General features: G+C 40.5%; 1 protein-coding gene across 1 annotated transcript in view; it reads left to right on the top strand.

Annotated features, from left to right (window-relative positions):
• Positions 1-833: 833 nt before the first annotated feature.
• Positions 834-22333, top strand: part of atf6 (activating transcription factor 6) — a 91654-nt gene continuing 70154 nt past the window's right edge. The window contains exons 1-6 of the mRNA XM_017723734.2: positions 834-1128; positions 3974-4050; positions 4249-4336; positions 6398-6495; positions 14582-14711; positions 15194-15397. Of these exons, the coding sequence (XP_017579223.1) occupies positions 1008-1128; positions 3974-4050; positions 4249-4336; positions 6398-6495; positions 14582-14711; positions 15194-15397 (718 nt within the window). The 5' untranslated portion in view covers positions 834-1007. The remainder of the gene's footprint in view (positions 1129-3973; positions 4051-4248; positions 4337-6397; positions 6496-14581; positions 14712-15193; positions 15398-22333) is intronic.

Below are 22333 nucleotides of genomic sequence, written 5' to 3'. Positions count from 1 at the left end.
AGCAAAATCATAGTTTATAAATCCTTAAACTTTTTTAATGTAAAAGAATAGAATCATTTCCTCAACTCAGAGCAGCATAAAACATTTTAAGACTGCTGTTATGTTTTTAAGAGCTTTTAAACTCGAGTTATAGGAGTTTAAATCGCCGCCAGAGCCGGTTTATGAGGAGTCTGGCCACTTCCTATTTCCCCCGTTATATCAAAAACAGCAGAGGGCGCCCGCTAGCAAATCCTCAATGAATGTGAGTGAATGGAGCTCGACGGTTAAAAACAAGAAGTTAAAATAGTTTCTAATCACTCGCCCATAACATTTCTTTCATTTTAGAATGTAGAAGGATGTATTTCACTGAAGAAAAAAAAACAAAGAAAACCCACCGAAATATTTCATTTTTACTACAGCAAACGGGTTTTGGGCAGCAGTAGGCGGGCTTTACTGCTAGAGAGGGATGATTGATGGGCTAGCGGAGCAGCTCATTGGCTGTTCGCGCTCACTGACGTCATGGACGAACAAGAGGCGCCGTTTTAAAACTCCTATAAATCGAGTTTAAAAGCTCTTAAAAATACAACAGCGGTGTTAAAACGTTTTGTGCTGTTCTGTGTTACATTACAAGTATTTACGCATTTATAAGCTATGATTTTGCTCAAATGCTCCATAGCAACCCATTCATTTTGGACTCGCTCGGGGGCGCCCTCTAGCGTTTGAGAAACATGGAAGACATCCATAGAGTGGAGATTCTCCTCCCTACAAGTTTATAGACTCTACTTGAGCCCTTTGCTGCCATCATGAGGCGCCAGGCTTCACTCTCTCACGCTCTCGTTCTGTCTGTACCGCTTGAGCCTCTTCGGCAGCCGTAGATTTACGGTAAAGCAAGACGTGTAACTACGTAAGAGCTCTGTAGTGTTTTCCTAGCTGAACACGGGACGTGTTTTGAGCAGCGCTGAGATGTTTTGAATCGACATTTGCTTCATATTTTAGTTTGTAAGCGTCACTAATGCATCCGAGAAAGAATGTCTGCGGATTTACTGTTAGACGTCGAGGCTCCGATGAGCCTCATTTATACAGCGATGGAGAAGAAGGAGCCGGAGGAGGAGATGTCTGACCTCTCCATCGACCAGGACGGAGAGTGGGGTAAAAAACAGCACTTTCTTGCACTGTCTAACCGACTGATAATGACCAAGTTTATCCTGTGCCGTCCTCTGTGTTTTGTTTCTGGATTCGTTGTGTGACGTAGCTTACGTAGTTAGACAAACCAGAGGTGGGTAATCCAGGTCCAGAAAGTAAAAAATCCTCCCCAGGATTTTATTCCAACGGCCTGAGCACCTTGGCTGCTGGTGTGAGCAAAGAAAGGGAGACAGTCAGTTGGAGCAAAATCCTGGGAAGGAATTTTACGTTTTGGATCTGGATCACCCGCTAACAGCTAATATTACTCCAGGCGAGACGTTTCGCCCCTCGTCTATCGAGGGCTTCTTCAGTTCAAACGTAAAACATCTTCAGCATTACAGCACCAGGAGCGAGTCACCTTATCTCACTGCTGCTGGGCAGTTTGATTAGCAGAATGACCGGAAAGCCTCACAAATGTGCGGGTTGTTTTTGTTTACAGTTAGCTACGCTGCTAGCTTAGCTTAGCTACCGTTAAGTTAACGTACTGTTGCGGTTTAAACGACTTCAGTCTCTTTTACGGCTTGTATGAATTAATGTACTAGATTCTTTAACTTGTGGGAGCTCAAAATGGCATTAAATGTTACCTAAACCAGAACCTAGGTTAATGTATTTCACGTGGGCTCTTGTTATGTAACACAGTTCATTGCCACCTCGCGCCCCCGGCATCAGAATGAGTTCAGCTCATCATGTTCTTCATAACTTTCATATTTCATAAGCTACATTCAGAAGCTGGGTGTCGTATGAGGCTGTAACTCTTCTTCACAGTCAAATAGATGGTGATGTCACTTTAAACCCTTATTAATAAAAGAAGCTGAACTCAGTTTGTTTTTCTACTGAAAGTCGACCCGTTTTTCCCCAAATCTGGGCTCTAAACTATAAACAGACGGCGTCTCTTCAGTGATCTGCTCTGTAAACATTACTTTTATAAAATAACACAAAGAGTGTGAGATTTTTGGCTTTCAGCAGTAAATTGCAAGCATATAGTGACATGTGTAGATCATAAAACACATGTTCTCTTCATTTGAGGGGCTTTTACAAATAAATAAATAATTATTTCGTACAGTTACTGAATAATTTGCCTTCCAATTTGGGCATGAAATTACCAAAATATACCCCAGGGAATAAGAAGTAAATGGGTATGTGTGTGTGCATATACATATGTGTGTATATATGTGTGTGTATGTGTATATATATATATATATATATATATATATATATATATATATAATGATGCTCACTGGCCACTTTATTAGGTACAATCAGGTTCAATTGCTTGTTAACACAAATAGCTAATCAGCCAGTCACATGGCCACATCTCAGTGCATTTAGGCATGTAGAAGTCGTCAAGACAACTTGCTGAAGTGCAGACCGAGCATCAGAATGGGGGAAGAAAGGTGATTTAAGTGATTTTGAACGTGGCGTGGTTGTTGGTGCCAGACGGGCTGGTCTGAGTATTTCAGAAACTGGGCAAAGGGGTCTACCTAATAAAGTGGCTTGTGTGTGTGTGTATGTGTATGTGTAAAAAAAAAAAATATATATATAATGTATGTATGTGTGTGTGTGCATATATATATATATATATATATATATATACAATCTCACACACACACACACACACACAGTTCCCTTAATTAAGAACCACTGATGAACCATTGTTTTACACATGTATGATAAGTAGGTATGGGCCATATGGCGCTGGCAATATTTTATCATTTTTATATTCTTTTCTGAGCATATCCTGTATATTGTCTGTACTTAAAGAACACTGACTAACTATTTAATTGCTACATGGGCATAAATAATCCTGTTTAACTGGGTTTTGTGCAGTGCTGTGTTTAAAATGTTCAGTAAAAATCGTTGTAGTTGTAAGTTCATTATTTTTACTATAGTGTTTTATATGTGGCATTACAGGTTCTCTATTGCCAGTTCCAACTTATTAAATCTGAGAAAAACAAAATATCATGATGCATATCGTGTATCGTAAAAATGTCTTACAGTATGATGATCTTATTTTTTTGCGATATTGCCCACCTCTAATAATAACACAATAAAAAGCCAAGAAGAGATGCGTTTATAATGTTAATGACATTATAGTGTAATGTAGTGCGGTCTAAGAGGGCACTGTTGTGTGGTTATGATGTCACCAGGGGGTGTGGCCACATCAGATGACCAGCGCATCAGTCTCTTGCCACTTTCCTTTGCTGATTATAATGGCGTGAGGACAGGATCACAGTATTAAATGGGACTGTTTTTGTTACTATGCGTTTAAGACTGATATATGTAAATGAGCTCTCTTCCGATTGGCTGCCCTGTATGGTGCCTAATTCAAAAGGTAGACTGGGCTGAAACAGTCCTTATAAGGTGAATGGATGGGGCTAGATATGTGTATTCCATTAAACATTTATCGTTTTTGTCATTTTATGACCATTTTGCAAACATTTATACCATTTCAGATTAAACAAAATAATCATTTATAAAGTTCGGCAGTATTTCATTAAATATTATGTTCACTAACGGTCAGTTTCTGACATTCTGGGATTAAACCTAGTCCTGGACTACATTTTCCTTTAATTTTCATTGTGTAGATCTAGGGATTAGACTAGGCCTAATCCCTGAGCTGGAAACCCATAAGACATGTTTTATGTCTGTTACTTTGAATTTTCGTCCTTTAAAACCTAATTTGATGGAAAATGAGTGTCGGTCCAATTTACTGGTTACTAGTCTACTGATGTGTCTAATAGCATTGACCCTGAAGTAATATCCATATGTTTTTGTAAGTTTTATGGTCATTTCATGTCTTTTTCTTGTGCAGATATCAGTTTGTTTGATGAACTGGGTGACCTGGGCGATGCTGAAGAGCTGCTGCGAGCTCTTGAGGCCACTGGCTATGTGAGTCCAATGAAAATCCACACAACATGGTTTTATAGAGTCAGATTTTGACGCTAATTAATAAAAACTAATCTTATTCCCCCCCTAAAGTTAACCAAATCTCCATCCCTAACTTAAGCTTAGAGCACAGTGGCTGTAAAAAAAGAGTATTTTTTTCATGGACTGGTTAAAAGAATGTTGAATTATGTCCTTCTGCAGAGCAACAGTGCAGCTGATCTGAACTTCGATGTCGATCTCTCAGTCTGGAATTCGGATGGCTGGGCCGACGCCAGCAGCGTATGCACAGGTACAGGAACCTCTGCGTGATCTAAAATACAAATTAGGGTGTTTTCATCTATAGTTCTTTTTAAATGAACCAACTGAGTTTTGTTAAGGTGAGCCTGAAAGGGAGCCAACTGCAAATGACCTCAGTTGTTTGTGTTCACAGTTTTCTTTCTGGTGTCTTTGAGATCTCAGACCAGTTTTTGTTCAGACCACAACTCCATTAGACCTCAGATCCCTTTCTCGGCGCTCGCAAAGGGGGCGGCATTGTCTGATCTTCTTGGTGTCGAGAGGAACCACCAGACACACCTGCTGCTCTCCTGTTGGCTGTGCTGAAGCAATTAGCCGATGTGCACTTGTCTTGTCGCAGATCATGGACAGGCTTCATTCGAGCAGAACCTTATGAGTGACCCTTGGTCTGCTTTAACCTACTGAAGTCTTGGAAGACTGTGGCTTGAGTGCTTGTGTGCTTGAGGGTTGTGTGAAGCCGAAAGTTCCTTCATGATCTTACAAGCTCACATACGTTGAGTTTTTGTGTTGCCTGTCGCGGATGCTCCGTGTGACGCTATGACGTTTTATGCTGGAAAACCGTTCTTTCAGAGTTAACTATGGTTATGTTTAAGTTCAGAATACTGCCACAGTTAAGGTGAAATGGGTAAGTTCAAACAAGAAGCTGGTGAATAGGGAGCCAACTTCAGCCTCGTCCTCTTGTGAACCCAAATATTAACTAACCTGTATGTTCTGGTGCTCACCGCTAGTTAGTGTTACCGAATAGTAGACTTAATATCTTACATTTAGCAGATTTAACAAATGAAATATTACTGCGTCTGCCAAAGCTGAAGCATCTTTGTTTTATGGCACGCCTCTTTTTTTACTGACCAATCACAGGCTCTGTTGTGTAGCGTCTTTGTCTGCAGAGTTCGCCCAGCTGCTGTGTGTGCAACACGTCCAGCAGTGGTCCGTTTTCTCTGCAATTACGCCATATTGTTCGGCGAAGCCAGGCGTATATGATCCCCGCAGGAAGTATACTGAGGCCTTTAGATGTCAAGGTCTTCACCATAAAGCAAACTGTGGACTGGCAAAAAGTGAAAAGCGGACTGGGACTGTGTCGTTTTCCCAAATCAATCGAACACAAAACATTTATTTTTACATTTAAGGCATTTGGCAGACACTCTTATCCAGAGTGACTTACAATTTGATAATTTTACTCAGGTAGGCGAAGGTGGTGTTAGGAGTCTTGCCCAAGGACTCTTATTGGTATAGTGTGGGGTGCTTGTCCACTACATTATACCATCCTCAAAACTAAACAAGCTACAAATGAACTGAACTGAGACCAGTTCTCAACGTCATCTCGGGTCAGTCATTTTTGGGTCTGATTAGAGGGTCTGAGTTTGTTTGGCGTGTTTGCATGTGCACAGAAAACCATGACTTCAGACACTGAAAGGGCCCAAATATGAAAACGCCCGTAAAGGTTTGTCCTAGAACTGTGAATCCATGCCAATAACTATTTACAGACATTTCTTTTTAAGAATGTTACTTCACAGTATCTTATAGAGTAGAACAGGGGTTTTAAAGGACTAGTTCCACCAAAAATAAAATAAAATCTGATATACAAATTGGTCCTCATTACCCCAATGTAGTTGATCACTCTAGACATCTTCAGTGTCCAAATTTTGTCAAAATAGTTATCAGCACTGAAATAAAAAAGCAAGATATTTACGCAACAAACGTCTTGGCTGGTCTTTTGCATCTGGGGTAAGTTGAAAATCCTGGTATGTTTTAAACTCCATACCTTTAATCCAGTTTCTCTGCCTGGGTTTGTAGTTAATTATAATGTTGCTGGAGGCTTATTGATTGGAATGTAGTGTCACAACTAAGGTTTTTCAGCCTCTACAGCTGTAGGAATCAAATAAATAGTGCAATATTACAGCGTTAGTCCTATTTTGAGCTTTATAAACAGTATGAATACATGGAGTCCCGGTTATTGATATTGTGTTGAGTTTTCAACGTGTTGTTGTGTTGTAGTGAAAAGAGCAGGACCTTAGGTCTTAATGTTGGCTCTAATGAGTTTTGCTTTTAATTACAGATGGAGAAGCGTCAACAGACTCTCTCTCTCCAAGCCACACAATCAGTTCAGTGTCTTCACCTGCGTCAGTGGAGGCCCACTCACCATATTCTCTACAGGTAAGCCCCCCGACACTGTCTGCATAGGGTATTTGAGGCTTTCAGGGTTGTGTTTTGGGAAGCGTCTCTCTATTTTTCGGAAAAATATACGCCTGAAAATGAAAGAAGAGCTTCATTTGGAGATGCTGGGGACACACGTCAAACTGTCCTTGATAAGGAGCTTTGAAAGAATAACTGCTGAGGTAGAATGTTAAACCCATTTTTATTTCTCTAGTAAAGGTGGGATTAATCATAATATAGCATTGATGGAATATCACGGAGAAAAAAACTAATGTGAAGCCCTTTCTAGTTTGAAGTCTTTTTTTCTAGTTTGGTTCTGACCCAGTTGAAATTGTATTTGAGACAGGTCTGTGTGTAATATTTGCGTATTTTTGGTTGCTTTGTTTGTTCCTAACTTTGGCTGCATTCACATTACCAGGCTGAAGTGTCACAAATCCGATTTACTGCCCAATGTGACTCACATCTGATGTTTTCAGGGCTGTGTGGACACATCTGATCCTTTCAAATCCGACCTGAGCCGCTTTCATACGTGGTCCTAGATCAGATACGTATCCGATTCATGGTCATGAGACCTTAATGTGACGTCAGATCGGAATTCATGTTACCATGGCAGCAGCGCCGAACAGACGTAAACAGTGGAAAAGCAGCTCATCTCACCTTTTTCTCCTTCGTCTGGCTCTAATAATGAAGCTGAGAGCTGATTAGAGTTAATGATCTTCTCAGCGAAGCTCGTTCTGCTCGTTAGCTTGTGCTGAAGATGCAGTGATTCAGTCACATGACGTTACTGAGTAGGAGGAGCTCATGAGGGTCATTTCAGGACGCCGGTTCGTTCACATTAATGACAGATTTGAATCACTTACCTAAACGAGTGTGAACCGTCGGGTCAGAGAGACCGGATTTGAGCAATGAGGCTTGTAACGTAAACGTAGCTTTTGTGTTACTAAATGCTACCTGAACACATATGTAGTCAAGTATGTTTATTCCAGTTAGTCAAAGAAATGGACAGAGTACAAGTTACAGCAGCACATAGTGTGAACTCAAATATAATAATAATAATAATAATAATAATAATTGTAGTAATAATCATTATTATTCTTTTAATTTTACGCACCATTCTAACTAAGTTTGGGTTTCATGTTTTATTTGAACAATGAGTGAGTTTACATGCACTCAGTCATCTGACCATAATCAGGTCTCTGCAGTCATCCAATCATTCAAAGAAATCCGATAAAGAGGCTGGATTTTAGCTCAGTGATCAGATTTCTCAGTGCATGTGAACTCTTACTCTGATTTCTTTCGGGTTCTTCAGTCTGCACATGCATGAAAACAGAGCAGTACCAGATATGAGTGAGCAGCGTCGCTGCGAGACGCAGGAAAACAGTTTTGGAGCGACGCTGAAACCAAACATGAAATTAAGGATTTAAATATTCTTCATCTTCTACGTGATGTATGTTCATTTTTTAATGTAATGCTGTGCTGCATCGATTTTAAGAAAAGCCAAGTTCGAAGTTCGAATTTTACATTCCCTTTACGTCACGTCTTCTTCTGTGAGTTTATTGGCTGGTTGTAAAGCAGAAATCTGATTAGTGTCTGACTCATGTCGACTCGTGTGATTCATGTCTTACTGCACTTAGTGATATGATATTTATTTAATCAAAATACGCCATGCTTGGACTTACTTAGCTTGCGTTAATTTGACCAAAGTCATTTGCTTTTGTTGGATTACATCACAATTACTTGAGCTCCGGTCCTTGCAGACCAAAACACACAAACTCTGTGTCCCCATTCAGGGGCTGGATGGGATCCTTTGAAGGATGCGGTCTATGAAGATGTGTCCTTCAAAAGCTGCTTAGACCCATGAAAGATGCCAGAAGCTTTGATTTTAGATGTTTATTTTTTCATTTATTAGAGCTGGAGATGCTTCACCGTCGGCTACTGATTTATTTATTTATTTATTTAAAAACATTTGTATCATTAGCCATTCGCCTCAATTTAAACCCAATACTTGTATTTAAAAGTGTGTCTTTAGCCGTCGTTCGCTCCTCTGCTAATTACGCCATGTTCTGAAATCCTTGCCGGCACGCAATGAATGATATGTTGGCTGGCAAAGGACTCACCCATTGGATCCATCATTGCCATGGACAAGGACGACACATTTCTTGGCCGCATATGAAGGAGGCTTCAAAACGGGACAGTCTAGTTGCAGTCGGCCTTTATTTGCAGCCTCAGAAGGATGCAGCCCCTGAATTGGGACACACTGACTGCGGATTTAAAGGCGCTACATCATTTAACACCCCTGAATCGGCTCATCGGCTAATTAAGCAAGGCCTTCATTAACTGAATTCAGAGCTTTAGATGAGGGTAAGCGCTGGTCTCCTCAGTACTTTGGCCCGGAAGGCCCCCTACTTGACATGCCTGGATTACACGAGTACCTTGGTTCATCAAAACGCCCACAAACACTCACCTGGAGCTGTAATCGGTCATTTTGCAAAGGCCAATACGACAGTAATGATGTAATGACATGCAATGGGCGGCTCTACTTCTTAAGCTGAAGAAGTAATTAAAATTGGCCTTTCACAGCGGCCTTGAACAAAGTCTTAAGAAATAGTGTCTGTCTGTCCAGATGGGGTGTGTGTATGTGTGTGTGTATGTGTGTGAGTGAGAGAGTGAGTGACTGCGTGTTATTGCCAGCTGTTCCGTCCCAGAGCCAGAGAGGTCACAATCCACCCTTCCCACACACCCATGAGGGTTTGCTGTCTAATTAAAGCTCCAGTGTGCTAACAAACGTCTCAATCGCCCTTTTGCACATCGCTCGGCTCATTAGCATCTCACTGTGTGAGGTGTGTCCGCCCTGGTCACAAGAGGCAGAGCAGCGGTCATTAACATCATTAAAGACATAAAGAGAGAGTCCACCCCCCTCACCCTGTCACTCACGCTCACTTTCAGTTTTTACTGCTGCTGACACGGTGCCAAATAACATCAAGCGTCTCAAAGTGACCCACAGAAAAAGTCTGGAGAGGGAGTTAATAAGCCTTTATGAATTCTGGCAGTGATTTGTGGCTTTGAATGAGCAATTAAAGCCATCATGTTATTATAGTTGTCATGAATACTCGATTAAACTCAAGTACTAAAAAGTTCACTTTGTAGAAGGTGTACTAAATTTATTACGTTATCATAAGAAAAGGATTACTCCAATAGTGTTTTTAAATTGAAAATTTTAGCGCAGAATTTTTATGGAAAGCACTGTCAGTGATTAAAACTAGGCATCAGAACTGCTTTACAATGTTGCAAAAGGACATTAAGGCTCGAAACAATCTCCACGCATGGATGCGAACGCAGTTGCTTCAGTCTATGCAGACGAGGTTTCATGCATTGTTGCTTTCAAAAATGTGTTACAACACGTTTCATAACTCAACACAAGCGCAAGCTGCATTCTGAATATCACAGCAAGGGGGCACTGTAATGACAGCCAAGCCTGACCAAGCGGTCTCGCATCGCCAGCATGCTTCTCAGCTGCCGTAGCAGATGACCACTTAACTCTCACGGGAACACGGCATAAAAATATGATTATCGCATTTTCCAATCCATGCAGACACGGAGAGAACATGCATCCACACAGAGAGGACCCCGGTCACCCGGCTGGGGAATCAAACCCAGGCCCTCCTCGCTGTGAGGCGACAGCACTACCCACCCTTAAATTTCTTTAAAAAAAAAAAAATTTTCAATCAGGTTTGCAATCTAACCGTAGTACTGAGACAGCTTTGGTTTGTTTTGTGAATGGCCTCAGACTCAGACCTCAGCACTGATGCACAAAATTCTTCTGTTTTGCTCTTATTGGATCATAATGCAGTTTTTGATTACAGCATTCTAATCCACCGTCTTGAATGCTGGGTCGGACTCTCAGGCACAGTTTTAGAATTGGTTTAAATCGTACTTAATAAATAGACAGTTATTGTTTTCATTGGGAAATGATTTAACAACAAAAGTTAACATTTCTTGGGGAGTCCCCCAAGATTTGGTTTTAGGGCCTTTGCTTTTCTCTTCATACGTTATTCTTCTTCATGAGGAATTCTGCTTTTTTTTTGCTTTGTGTACCAAACCTGATGTACAAAACTCGGGTGTGATCTCTGCGTTTAAACGCAGTCTCTAATGTAGCTTTTTTGTAATTTGAAAAATATCGCTAAAGTTTGGGCTTTTCTATCTTGGAACGGTGCAGAGAAACTTGTTCACATATGTATTGCAAGCAGAGTCGATCACTGTAATGATAAGAAAATGATGCATCCCTTACGACTGGTACAAAATGCAGCATCCTAACAGAAACACCACAGAGAGATCAGATCAGTTCCGCTTTAAAAGAGCTGCACTGGCTGCCTGGATCATTCAGGATAGATTTTAAAGCTCTGCTACTAGTTTTTAAAGCTCTAAATGACCTTAAAGCAGCGCTTACATCACAGAGTGTCTGTCTATGATCTTAGATCTACAGATACTGACCTTCTACAAATACCCTCTGTAAAATACAGAAAACGTGGAGAGACTCGTTCAGTTATTCTGCTTCTAAACTGTGGAGCTCAGTTCACCTTATATATATTAGACTGTCAAGCTCAGAGCTCACTTTTAATGAACATTTGAAAATATATAGCCTGTAATTTGGTGATCAATTTAAATTCTCAATGTTTTTTGATAAATTATCATTTTAATTTTGTGATTGTTTTGTATCTGTCTGTACAGTATTTTAAGCTGGCACTACACACTGCCTGTATTAAAAAGGGTTCTAAATAAAATTATTATTAGTATTAGTAGTAGTAGTAGTAGTAGTAGTAGTAGTAGTAGTAGTAATAATATTAAATGCATTAAATATTAATAACAAAATCTTAATCTAAAAATGTATAAATTGTATTAAACCCTAAAATGTAAGAATTGGCAGTGATAGTATTTTTAAAAAAAGTGTATTATTGTTCAGTCAGTTTTTATTTTTTGCTGTTTTTTTTTTAAACAATTTCATTAATAGTGAAAAATAATCAGTAGATTGCTTTATTGGTTATATAAATGTTATATAATTGATAGTAAGAACCAATTGGATCAAGGCCGCTTGTCAAATACATAACCTAACCTTTTCTAATTTAATCTCTGTTTATAATATTTATTCTCTTTACTAATATATGGGAATATATTCAATATAGTATTACTACTACTAATGGTGTAGTGTAGTGGGTAACACCTCTGCCTTCTACACTGTAGACTCGGCTTCAATCCCCCACCAGGGTAAACATCCTACACTATACCAAAAAGAGTCCTTGGGCAAGACTCCTAACACTACCTTGGCCTGCCTGTGTGAAATGCTCAAACTGTAAGTCGCTCTGGATAAGAGCGTCAGCCAAATGCTGTAAATGTAAATATGAAATATATCTATTTTTTAATAAAAAAATAAAATTTTGTCTGTGCTTTGCACCCAGCAGTGTGCAGGCCACTTTTTAAATGTCTTTGCTGACTTTGTCCCATTACTTGGAATAATTTTTTCTTTCGAGGGTTGATTTATTAAACATCATGCCTTTTCCTCTTTGTTAAGGGTGTTTTATTTCCTTCTGCAGAGTTCAGGATTTGTCCTACTGCACTAGGCTGATGGTGACTGATGCAGTCTAATGTAGCTTGTTTTGCCCTGATCATATTTGTACAGTTTAGCTCTTCCCCATTCTCCCCATTGTCTTTATCAGTGACTTCTGTAGCGTTTACCGTAAATGCTCACTGGGCTTCTTCTGGGAGCAGGACTTGTCAACCCTGTTTCTCAATGGGACATTTCTGACATTCATGTAGGCTTAACATGGCGACACTCAGCAGGACTGTTTCTGATTTCATTTCGTTTGGGCGTGTGCATGTATGTGAATTTATCTATGGATAGATATACACCGATCAGACATAACATCATGACTACCTCCATGTTTCTACGCTCATTGCCCATTTAATCAGCTCCACTTACTCTATAGGAGCACTTTGTAGTTCTACAGTTACAGACTGTAGTCCATCTGTTTCTCTGATACTTTGTTACCCCCTTTTACCCTGTTCTTCAATGGTCAGGACCCCCATGTAGCCTGATAGAGCAGGTACTATATGGGTGGTGGGTCATTCTCAGCACTGCAGTAACACTGACGTGGTGGTGGTGTGTTGGTGTCTGTTGTGCTGGTAAGAGTGGATCAGACACAGCAGTGCTGCTGGAGTTTTTAAACACTGTGTCCGCTCACTGTCCACTATATTAGACACTCCTACATTGTAGATGTGAAGTCAGGGATGCACAGTTTGTGTTGGTCATCCTCTAGTCCTTCATCAGTGGTCACAGGACACTGTTGGCTGAATATTTTTGGTTGATGGACTATTCTCAGTCAAGCAGTTACACTGAGGTGTTTCAAAACTCCAGCAGCACTGCTGAGTCTGATCCACACACCTGATATAATTATGTTCACTGATGATATCTGTGCTTTTACTGTTTGTTAGGCAAGGTTGCCAGCTCACTGCTAGGTTAGTGCAGCTTCATACAAGTCAGCCTATTCCAACCTTTTTGCTTACTTACTTTTCACTTACTTTTTACAGAAAACTATGCTGCCTTGTTCACTTTTGTGTTGTTACTGTTTATGGTTGGCGAATTCGCTTCAGCTCTTCCCAGTGGGGCCAGAAGAAGATGAGAGATGAGGACTGAATCCGAATCTCAGGCTAAATCTTAGGTTTATTCTATCCATCTGCACATATGGTCACCTTACTGCACACATTGCGCTTTCTGTAACCCCTACTGCACATCTTGCACATCTGGACACGTCACACCTGGACACTTTGGCCCAATCCCATTTCTTCTTTTTACCCCTAACCCTTGTTTTCGAGTGTCACCCTCACCCTTTGGAACGGAGTTACAAGGGTAGTGGTTGAAATCTTGACCTACGAAATGGGATAAACCTCAAATGAAAACAAACAAAAAAAAACAAACAAACAAACAAAACCAAACCAACAAAAAAAACATTACTTCATTAACAGCTACTAGCGCTGCTCTGTAGGCGACCCGGCCCGTCTGCAGTGACAGCAGAGGAGGGCAAAGTTCAGCTCTTTCCTGCTGGGCTTTAGTTACATTTAGGGATCATATGCCTTCAAAGAGGGGGCAGTTATTTATTATCACCCACCCCTAATTCTTCAGTGATATGAAGCTGAAGTCAGATATTCACCAGATTCTTGTTCAAATTAAGTGGTGCATTCTGTTACATTCTGTTGCTTCAGGCCTCGGAACTGCCGAGACATTAGCGTGCTATGAGCGATATTTTGTAATTGTTAAGAAGAAAAATGACCAAAATACACATTTGTGCGTTTCTCTGATCTCTTGTTCAGCCGTCTTGACAGTTTTTCTCTTTTTTTTTTTTCTCATACCTCTCTGTTTGGAGTCTTTGATAAACCTCCGTTTGGAGGGTCATGTAGCCGCAGCGCTTCACCCTACTCCTCTATCTCAACAAGAATCGTGACACCCGACCCCTAGATGTGAACACACAAAACAGAGGGCTAATGGCTCAGTGGTGTTGGCGAGGGGTGAAATGGGATTTATTTCAGTACCAATATGTGCACGTATTTATTCAGGATTGTCATTATCGTTATTGCACTGCCTGTTTTATCTCAGGTTATAGATCTTATTGCAGATTTTTGTATTTTTCTAGTTGTATATGTGCCTGCAGAGAGGTTTTTTTTTTTTGTATATATTTTTATTTTTATATTGTTTGACCCTTATTATAACAGGCTGATAAATATCCTTCGGGATCACTAAAGTGTCTGTCTGTCTGTCTGTCTGTCTGTCTGTCTGTACACGCACCTATCTATCCATATCTCGCACCAACAGGTTTTTTTTTTTCCCCTGCTAATCTTTCGGTGCAGCTTCCGTCACCAGAGTCAGCTACTTAGCAGCAGAACAAGCCCTTCCTGATTTGAAAAGGGTGTGTTTACAGCAGGAGAAACATGAACATGTGGGGAGGATCAGGACGGGGATCCACTGTGCTGGGAGTCTTGCACTTATTTTGCCTGACTAAATGTGATGCATGTTTCTTCTCTTTTCTGCCCCCTCCAGAATGAAGCTCTATCTCCACTCTCCCCCGAGTCTCAGCCCTCTCCACTCTCTGTCTGCTCAGACTCCAGTGGCTTTGTTGAACTTCCCCCTGAGAAAAAGCCATGCAAGAAGACCAGTCAGACTCAAAGAGGTGAAGTCACTCAGTTACATGCTCATACAGTGGTGTGAAAAAGTGTTAGCCCCCTTCCTGATTTCTTCTTCTTTTGCATGTTTGCAAAAAATCACGTTTCCACACAAGGCCTTGTAGGTTTGGATTTCTTTTTCCCTTAATAATAAAGACCTTCATTTATAATCTGCATTTTGTCTTTACTTGTGTTATCTTTGTCTAATGTTTAAATCTGTTTGGTGATCTGAAAATCTGAAAAAAAATCTGAAAGTGTGACAAACATGCAAAAGCATAAGAAATCAGGAAGGGGACAAACACTTTTTCACACCACTGTATGTCAGGGGTGCACGTCACATCGGCTGTTATGTTGTTCGCCAAAAAAAGGAAAACTATATTTAATTGATATTGGAATTATAACAAATTATTTAGTGCCTTGTTTTTAGCTTGTAAATGCACTGGTGCACTTCACCTCTTCAGTTCATAATCCTGGTGGTTTGTTCCCACAGCTAAGCCTGCCCAGCCAGCAAAGAGGCCCATTCATCTGAGCCCCAAATTTTCCATCCAGCCCAAACCAGTCATCACTGCAGTGCCGATTCCACAGGCTACAGCTCCACTTCAGGCCAAAACCATCATCATCCAGCCCCTTCAGACCACCATACTGCCAATGGTCAAACCCCCACCTGTGACCATTCAGCCAGCGCCTCCTACAGGTGAGGAAGACTTGGTTTATGGTAGTGTAAAAATCAGAATGTTTGGAAACTGTAGTGAACACATGCTGATAAAACAACTGTCCTTAGCTTTCTGTGGTACAGCACTCAGGCATATTTTAGGAGTAATGAATTCTCAAGCAACAAAAGTGAAAGAAATAAGTGGGTTTATGCGAGTTACAGCGCTGATTTAAATGAAAGTAAAGATAAAGATGGTGTATGTGAGGCATTGGAGAGCGGGAGAACACTAGCTTCCTATCTTGAAGCAGATCTCTGTCACTCTCATAACACGGCGAATTGATGTGAATTACTAGTGAATTACTATAGATCAGAGGGCACTAATAGGTGGACCGCGGTCCGAGTCCGGACCCAGACGCTGTCTTATGCGGACCTGGACCTGTAACCGATAAACTACGGTGAATTTAATTATTAATCGACAGGGTGGTCCTCTTTTAATCCGCGTAACTTTTCTAGTTATTATGGTACCGGAGACTCAGACCAATCGCATACGTTGTTACTGTCATACGTGACAATAATCAGCCAATCAGATTTGTGCATTACGATGAGCACTGAGACTCGAGTGAGTGATGCACACACAGGGGAGGGTGAAGACGAGAAACAGCAGTCAGAGAAGAAAGTGAGTCAGATTATCTTACATGATGTGCTCTAAAAAGTGAAAACTGACGGTAAATATTGTTGAAATATCACTTAATTGTATTTCATTTGATCTTATATTCAGTTTGTTGACTGTGTATTTTCTCTAATTGAATTTTAATTATATTATGTATAGATGGTATAGATCGAACGACAGAAAAAAGCATTGATTTCAGTTTAAATGTTGTTTGGTGTGAGAGAATCACACTCCATTTAAAGCTTTTACACAGAGAGCGTCAGATATACTGCGGTTCACCCTTCAAACTAGTAAGTTATGATAGAGTAGATAAACCCAGTCGTCTGCTAGCTGGTGTCTGAATACTGTGATGCCCTGACGTGGATGTGGTAGGAGTGACGGCAGTAAGGTGGTGTGATCCATCACTGACGAACCAAACCAGCTAATGTTTGCTGTTTGTATTAAGCCGATGTTGCTGAGAAACTAAAAACTCATCACGACAGCTAAAAATAATCTGTTTTCTGTCTTAAATTATAAATATTCCAAAAACTGCAGCTCTGCTTTTACAGCTGGTGAAACAGCCAACCAGAAAATTTCTCCCACTGTCCCATGACAGGTTTGTGAAATGTTCCACTGTTTAACGCGTGTTTGTCATGTCCTGACCATAAAGGATATCTTAAAACCAATCAGCCCTCAAACTTGAAAGAAATAATGCCTTGACATTTATTGTGATATTTATCATTATCGACTGATGTGAACATTTTATTGTTATAACATTTTTGGCTGTAACGTCCAGCCCTAAAGTCAGCTGATGGTTTTACTCCAGTAGTTTGAGTTAAACAGTACTGACTTACACTGTTGTAATAACTAAAGTTAGCCTCCTCAGCTCAACACAAACAGCTGAGATGTGCGGTGTCTGTATAAAATATATATCCATATGAGATGCATGCCTTTTGTCCATGGGGTTTTTTTCTAAACTGCGTCACACTCCTAACTGTGCTTTTCTTATCCAACATTTAATGAAGCAGGTCCTACTTTAAAGAGGTAGTGGAGACCAAAATTTCAGGGCCATTTCAGCTCCACCACAGAGAAAGCAAGCTAGCTTAACAGGGGTGAATTCATGTTAATGTTGTATTAGGGAAACTGAGCCCTGGTAAGTTAATGCAGTTTCTCTGTGGTCGAGCTTAAATTAGACCTGAAATTTGGGTCCCGCCTAAACCTCTCAGTCTTTTACCTGAACACGAACCACATCAATTTTGGAGTCCTAAACTGACCTCAGTCCAACAGAATACTCTCCGATCATTCCCAAGTGCCAAATAAAACCTGATCGGGCATTGCCGGTTAAATTACCACATGGCAGCAGTAATAGCTGCGATTCATGTCACAGATAAATAGCATTTTTAAAAAATAAGCATTTTAATATTTGTCACATCTATTTTCTCACGTGAATGGGCCTCTGTACCAGATGCAGTAGTGACTCCAGCATGCCATATTAAAACGTTTTTTAAGGTTATGATCATAAACAAAAAATGTGAAGCAGAGTAAATGCTAGGGACAGTCTGAAGAGGTCCATTCAAAAATGTTGTTAATCAGTTTGTGACAGTTTTGGATATAACAAGTTATTTAAAAAGGTTAACAGCTGATTTTAATGGAAGATTTTAATTATAATCTAGCTTTGGAATTACTTGTATGTGTGAAGTCAATATCATAGAAAAAGACGGTTCCTGAAAGCTATCGATAATGTGGTGTAAACGAAGTCCTTCATATTTTAAAGGTGTATACTGAGGTACAAGAACCTCAACGTGAAATTTCAGCCTTAACTGAGCCTTAACACACGTTTGAGAAATGATCACAAAACCCCAAATATTTCAGTATTTCAAGCTCTGCTCTGTACTTTGTGATTCATTGCTGGCTTTGTGGGAGCTACCATGCTATGACCAGAAGATGGCACTAGATCTTACATTTTCTTGCTGTTCATTGAAAACTGTTTCCTCTAGGGGCAACATTGGCTTTAGAACATTTCTTTAACTTTATTTTCATCTTGAAGTTCTGAGTGTGGATTGTGTAGCCTGTCACATCTCGGTTTTGGGGGACAATCTCATTTGTTTCATAATGGTATTTGTACACTTACAGTATGTTGGTAACAGATTAACTCTTGGTTCAGGTATTTGTGCTGGTACATAGACCATCTGTCATCTGTCTGATCCCATTACTGTCACATTCCTATAGATCTAGTTAATGTTAGTCCCTGATCTTGTGTATTTTTGACACATTTAATTGTACAAAACATGAATTTACGGTTGAGAAACGGCGTGAATTCCGTGCATCACTAATCATTAAGTCACTTCCAACATCCTCCATCTCTTGCCAGTTTAAACACTCATCTCCTATACCTGGAAACGCTGGTATGGAGTTCTGGATCAAACGGGCTACGAGCTCGTTAAGTAGGTTTACGATACTCAGTATTCTTGAGTATTTTGAGTTGATTACATAGGATGCTATTTTCTCACGCCCTGGCTGCTTCAGTCCAAAGAAGAAAAATGTTTTATTCAGCTCTTGAGGACACATAATTGAAGGCCAGCTCAAATTTTTGTCCCGTTTTATTTCTTATAGTGCCCCAGAAATGGCTGCGTTACTGCATGTTTTCGTTGGGGTGTTTCTCTCTCTCTCTCTCTCTCTCTCTCTCTCTCTCTCTCTCTCTCTCTCTGAAAGCCTTTATTGTTGTAACCTTTCAAGTTGCAGTGATCTCTAATGGGGGCTTTAACAAATTACAAAGTAAAGCGGTGTTATTTATAGGCTGTAGTGCATTTCGTTGCTTGAAAGAGACGTCAGACACAATATGTAGAACTACATTTGCAGTAGAGGTAATACGGACGAGTAGAATTTTTGCTGAGCAGTTTTGCTTCTCTGTAATCTTATATCTCTCTAATGATCTCATATTGAAGAACCCTGAGATGTCAGAACTGCTCCACCTGAACATCACGCAGAGCTTGCATCTTAAGTTGTGGTCAGTCTGTTTAGTCCGTAAGCCACGTCCCAATTGCTGCACCATTTGTATGTAATTAAGCTTTGAACTGCATTAAGCTTGTAATTTCTATTGAGCCATTGTAGAGAAGTCAGTTAGCACATTTAAACAATAAATGTATACAATCAAACGTAATCTTTTGGGATGCAGCACTTTAAGAACCGGCATGTTGCAAAGGCCTGTCTCAAGTACTCTTTTCCTTTCTGTCCGTACTTTGTTGATTATTAGTAAAGAGTGGATTTGGAGGAGGACCATAGGGCTTAGGGAGCCTTCTGGGGAAAGCCCATAGAAGGATTACTGCAGCCGTCTAAGGCTGGTTTACACTGGCTATGTTTACATGCAAAGATTTTTGCCAATCTAATTGATAAATTCCGATTACAGATTAAGACTGAAGTGTTTATCTCTTACTCTGCTCAACAGTCTGATTGGAAAACCTCTACATGCTCACTACAAGTAATCAGATCCAAAATGACGTGCATGTGTAGAAAACCACTTAGTGTAGACGTTACCATGACGACCAGCATCACGTCCAGTCAGAGTGAGATGAGCAGCAGTGAGCAGTGCTTGTGTTTTTAATTGTTTTAAAATGATGTCAGACTCAGGAAAATGTCCTTCATATGTCCTTATTAAAGAAGGTTGAGAGGAAGACGTCATGTTCTGAGACACACAAGCTGGACGTCTGTCCCACCACCGTCTTTTAAAGATCAGACCATAAACTTCGCCTTCTCTGCAGACCAGTTTCTGCTTGGCCACGTTGAACGTACTTAAACTTTCCGATAGGGCGTGTAATCGGATACAGGTGTGTACATTGCCTGCCTCGTTCAGTCGGATAGAAAGTGTATTCCGAATGGCCTCAATCGGGCTAGTATATTCCGATTGAGGTGCTTTCATGGACGTATTCTATTTCCATTCAGCTGTTAGTCAGAGTTTTAACGGATTATTAGGCTGCATGTAAATGTGGCTAAAACTTTCATGCAACTACTTGCATGTTGAGAGTTGCATGCAGCATAATTACTTTACAACTTTACAGTTACTCAAAACACTTAAATATTCAGTAGTTGCAACACGTTTGATTACTCCAGTAGATGACCAGATGAGCAACTTTTTAAATAGACTCTGCCACTTTCACTATAAAATCATCTGGTGTTTTTATGAATAGCTGCACTCAAGGCGGTTTGGTAATATTAAATTTGGTGTAAATCTATCAGCCAAGGCTTTAGTAAACAGTCAGAGGAGGTTTATTACTACACATTCAAGCAATTTTGAGGACATACATTTGAGCAAACAGTTCAAGTGAAAAAACATGCTCTCCACAAATGTCCATGTGCAAAATTATTCACACCCCGAAATCAGTAATTTGTGGTGCATTCTTTACACTTTACACTTTATAACCCCCCTATAAATGTTTCCAGTAGGTGCTCAGTGCCACCACAGCTTTCTTTGAATCCCACAAAAGATTTCTAATGGGATTTCAATCCGGGGACTGAGATGGCCATTTAAGGACGTTGCAGGACCAATCCCTGGACAGAGCTTTGGTTGACTGGGATGTGTGCTTGGACTCATTGTCTCACTGGAAAGTCCAGTGATTACCAAGCTTCAGTTTACTCACTGAAGACAACACATTCTTCTCCAAGATCGCCTTGTATTTCAACGAATTCATGATGCCAGTCAAACCGGAAAGCTTGCCAGTTCCTGCAGCAAAAAAACACCCACTCAACAGGAGTGACTCATCTCCATGCTTGACCGTGGGGATGATGTTCTTTTTGTCATATTCTTTGCTTTTCCTGTACCAAACTGCTGATCCATGGGCCCACACCGTTCCAGTTTAGTTTCATCACTCCATCAAACTGTCTCCCGGAACTCCACAGGCCTGTCCAAATGCCTTCCTGCATGTTCAAGTCAACCTTTATGTGCTTTTTTTTGTCAAGAGTGGAGTGCAGTGAGGTGTCTATACAAGCAAGGACTTCATGTATGGTGTTCTTTTTATCTCCTTTACCGATACTGCAAGTCTTTGGCAGAAATTAGTGATTCTGTCAGTCTGTTCTGCATGTGCGTCGCTTTATAGTGAGTTTGTACCATTCGACATGGCCGAGCAGAAACTGGTCTGCAGAGACAAAGTTTATGGTCTGTTCTTTAAAAGACGGCGGTGGGACGGTCGTCCAGCTTATGTGTCTCAGAACGTGACGTCTTCCTCTCGGCCTTCTTTAATAAGGACATGTGAAGGACGTTTTCCTGCCACAATTTTGAATTGAATTAAATTAAAAACACAAGCGTTCAGCTGAAAACTTGTCTCTGTTTGACTGGGCCTTACGTGATGCTGGTTGTCATGGTAACATCTACACTAAGTGGTTCTCTATGCGTGTGCGCCATTTTGGATCTGATTACTTGCAGTGAGCATGTAAGTGGAGGTTTTCCGTCAGATTCCATCAACACCTTATTCAATCAGATTGGCTGTGTTTACATGCAAATATTTTTGCCAGTGTCAGTGGGGGTTGAATGATTTTGTGTGCAACTGTACTTTTCTTTACTTGTCTTGTACTTGATGTCTCACCTGTTCTGTCCTAGAAGCACTGCAAGTTCATTGGAGCGCATCTCGGCCTCCTCGTTTGTTAAAAGTTTCTTTCTTTGGATCCCGAATGAATCTGAGGTCTGTAAAATTACAGGGCATCAAGACCAGATGAAACGGCAGCAGATGAAACGTTTGTTTGTAGCTGGCAGGTTTACGCAGTGGGTTACAGAAAGTTAGCTTTGAGAACTCCTGTTTGCTGTCATGGATCAGATAACTGACAACATGAAATACTACCAACCCTGCATTCTTAGCCTTTTGATAGGTTGTTTAATGAAATTAAGACACTTTGAACTCTGATGTTGCGAATGAGTTGCAGTGCGTTTTACATTGTGCAATTTTGTTTCTGGTAGGTTTCATGCAACTAAATGTGTGTGAAAGTTTCACAGTGTAAAGCCAGTCTAAAGGCTGCCATACACAGGATGAGAAGAAATCATCAAGGCAAATTTATTTGTAGCGTTTTTTACAACTGATGTCACAAAGCAGCTTCACAGAATTCCAGAAAAGACAAATTTTTAACATAAATGTAAAACCCCCAGGTGAGCAAACCAGGGGCAACAGTGGCAAGGAAAAACTCCCTCAGAGCTGAGGAAGAAACCTTGGGAGGAACCAAGGCTCACAAGGGGGGGACCCATCCTCCTCTGGTCAAATTACCTACAAATGATTATACTACTAATATTAATAGCAGTGGTATTAGTAGTAGTAATTGCTAGGAGTCCATGAAAACTTCAATGTAGG

Source organism: Pygocentrus nattereri, chromosome 4 (assembly GCF_015220715.1).
Source record: "Pygocentrus nattereri isolate fPygNat1 chromosome 4, fPygNat1.pri, whole genome shotgun sequence".
NCBI lineage: Eukaryota > Metazoa > Chordata > Actinopteri > Characiformes > Serrasalmidae > Pygocentrus > Pygocentrus nattereri.
Note: the sequence above shows the minus strand (reverse complement) of the source record. Positions and strands in the feature narration are given on the sequence as shown.